Source organism: Pseudorca crassidens, chromosome 4 (genome assembly GCF_039906515.1).
Source record: "Pseudorca crassidens isolate mPseCra1 chromosome 4, mPseCra1.hap1, whole genome shotgun sequence".
NCBI lineage: Eukaryota > Metazoa > Chordata > Mammalia > Artiodactyla > Delphinidae > Pseudorca > Pseudorca crassidens.
The window spans coordinates 129,184,149-129,186,541 of NC_090299.1; the positions used below are offsets into that span (position 1 = coordinate 129,184,149).

General features: G+C 60.8%; 1 protein-coding gene across 1 annotated transcript; it reads right to left on the minus strand.

Annotated features, from left to right (window-relative positions):
* Nucleotides 1-419: 419 nt before the first annotated feature.
* Nucleotides 420-2,090, minus strand: POU4F2 (POU class 4 homeobox 2). Its single transcript, XM_067734748.1, has 2 exons — nucleotides 1,806-2,090; nucleotides 420-1,361 (listed from the first exon to the last, which is right to left on the minus strand). Exons 1-2 carry the CDS (start codon nucleotides 2,088-2,090, stop codon nucleotides 420-422), a joined length of 1,227 nt encoding a protein of 408 aa, XP_067590849.1.
* Between the last annotated feature and the right edge of the window lie 303 nt (nucleotides 2,091-2,393).

A 2,393-nucleotide genomic window follows, 5' to 3' on the forward strand; every position in this document is an offset into this window, starting at 1 on the left:
GGGTGATGTCTTTAGGAATAAAAACAAATCTTACTTGCTCATTCTGGAAGCCTTTTAAAAGGCTGTCTCGTCTGCCTTCCTGCAAACAGCCGGCTCCAGACTTCCTCTGAAGAGGCCGAGGTGCCTTTTCCGGGTGGGGTGGGGTCGAAAGGGACAACTTTGCTACAACTTGACAAATCCCTTCTTTTGTTTTTCTTTCCCTTGAGAAATCGTTTCACATTCTCACCGGACTTGGGCTCAGTGACTTGCTCGTTCGCTCGCTCTCCAATCCTCGCTTTCTCCGGATTCACATTTAATGGAATTGTTTCTAGTCGCGAAAAGTGGGGGGGGGGGGGGGGGGGGGGGGAAAGAGGCAGGAGAGAGAGGGAGGGAAAAGAGGAGATGAGGAGGGGCCTGTCCCTGGAGAGGCCGTGGGTCTCCTAAATGCCCGCGGAATATTTCATTCTTTTCTGTTTCTGCCTCTGGTTGCAGAACCAGACGCGCACCACGTTCTTCTTAAGGTCCAGCTTCTCAGCGATGGCGGCGATCTTCTCGGAAGAGGGCCGCGGCTGGATGGCGAAGTAGGCTTCGAGCGAGCGCTTCTCCGGCGCCGCGATGGACGTGCGCTTGCGCTTCTTCTCCGCGCCGTTGAAGAGCTCCGGCTTGGTGAGCTTCTCGCGGTGAGACTTCTCCGCCTCCTCTAGCCACGCTTGCAGGATGGGTTTGAGCGCGATCATATTGTTGTGAGACAACGTGAGGGACTCGAACCTGCAGATGGTGCTCTGGCTGAGCGAGCCCACGCCGGGGATCTTGAGGTTGGCCAGCGCGGAGCCCACATCGGCCTGGGTCACCCCTAGCTTGATGCGTCGCTGCTTGAAGCGCTCGGCGAACGCCTCCAGGTCCCGGGGGTCGGCGTCCACGTCGCTCATGCAGCCCATGTGTGAGGGCAGCCCGTGCGCGTGGGCCATGCTGAGAGCGGCTTGGTGCATGGGGTTCATGGTAGCCATGGGCGGCGCGTGAGCTGGAGTGGACACCACGGCGCCGTCGGGGCCCGCCATGGCACCCAGCGCTAGCCCGGGACTCAGGTGCTCCAGCAACTCGCCCTCAAGTGCCTGATGAGGCTGATGGTGGTGATGGTGGTGGTGGTGGTGGTGGTGGTGCGTGCCCGCCAGCGCGGACGGGTGCGAGATGGGCACCGACGAAGAGGAGGCAGCCGACGTGCACGGGATGGTATTCATGGTGTGGTAGGTGGCGTCCGGCTTGAAGGGGCTGTGGTGGGGCGGGTGATGGTGGTGGCTCTTGTTCTGGGAGACGATGTCCACCGCCGCCAGAGCCTCGGCGCGGGCCAGCAGACTCTCATCCAGCCCGCCGAATATATTGCTCTGCAATTGCAAGTAAAAGGCACACATCACTCTCAGCGGGGAATTGTGCGCACTCTCTCCGGAAGCTCCGGCCCAGAGCTCGACACCGCCGCCGCGCCTACAACATTCCCAGAACGTTAAAAATAAATTAAAATAATAATAATAACAATCCTGAAACTAGCAGGTGAGGAGGAGAGGAGGGAAGCCACGGAGAGAAGCCACGAGTGCACGAGGAGGAGGAAAGTGAGCCTGCAAACACAACACAACACAACACGCGCACAGGCAACATTCCAGGTCTTAAAAATTAATATGAAAGGAAAGACCCTCTGAATACATAAGAAAGGGGGGGAGGAAATTGGTTGGAGGTGCGGGGTGATTTGCTGTGCAGACATGAAAAAAACATCAAGCAGATAAAGGGGGCTGTCAAAATGTGCCTTTAAGCGGTGATTATGCAGAAATACGCACCGGTGGGGTTGGAAGACATGCTCTCCGCATCGCCTCGGAGCCCCCGCCGCTGCCGCCGCTGCTGCCACTGCTGCTGGAGCTGCTGCTCCGGCCTCCACCGCCCCCGCCACTGCCGCCACCGCCGCCAGCATTGCTCGAGCTGCTAGGAGAGCTGGCGGAGGGCGCCGCGGGTGCAGAGGACCCGGGCGAGGCGCTGTGCAATGCCGAGTACTTGGGCTCCACGTGCAGGCTGCCGCCGTGCAGCATGCTGAACGCCTGCTTGCTGTTCAGGGACATCATCATCATCTTCCCGGCCTGCCCGCGCGCTTGTATGTGGCTCACGCAACTGGCCCCGGTAGCCGGGACCCTCCGCAGAAGCGCTGGGCGAGCGCCAGAGAGGGGAAGGGCGATGCGGAGTTGCGCTCACTCGCCGCCGCTCGGAGCTCGGCGCGCCTTGACCCGGCTACGCGCTCCACCGCTGGCTACGAGGTCAGTCTGCGCTGTTGCTGGGCTCCGCTTGGCGCTGGCTGCAGACCTGGGCATGCGAAACTGCCCCGCGCTTCGCGGCCGCCGAGTTATACTCCCCTCTCCCCGCGCCTGCCCCCTCAC

Bases quoted from the DNA above. Each gene is read 5' to 3' on its own strand.
- POU4F2 (XM_067734748.1), bottom strand. From the start codon at position 2,090: ATGATGATGATGTCCCTGAACAGCAAGCAGGCGTTCAGCATGCTGCAC. The intron at 1,362-1,805 runs GTGCGTATTTCT...TTGCAATTGCAG, and splicing joins CATGTCTTCCAACCCCACCG to AGCAATATATTCGGCGGGCT.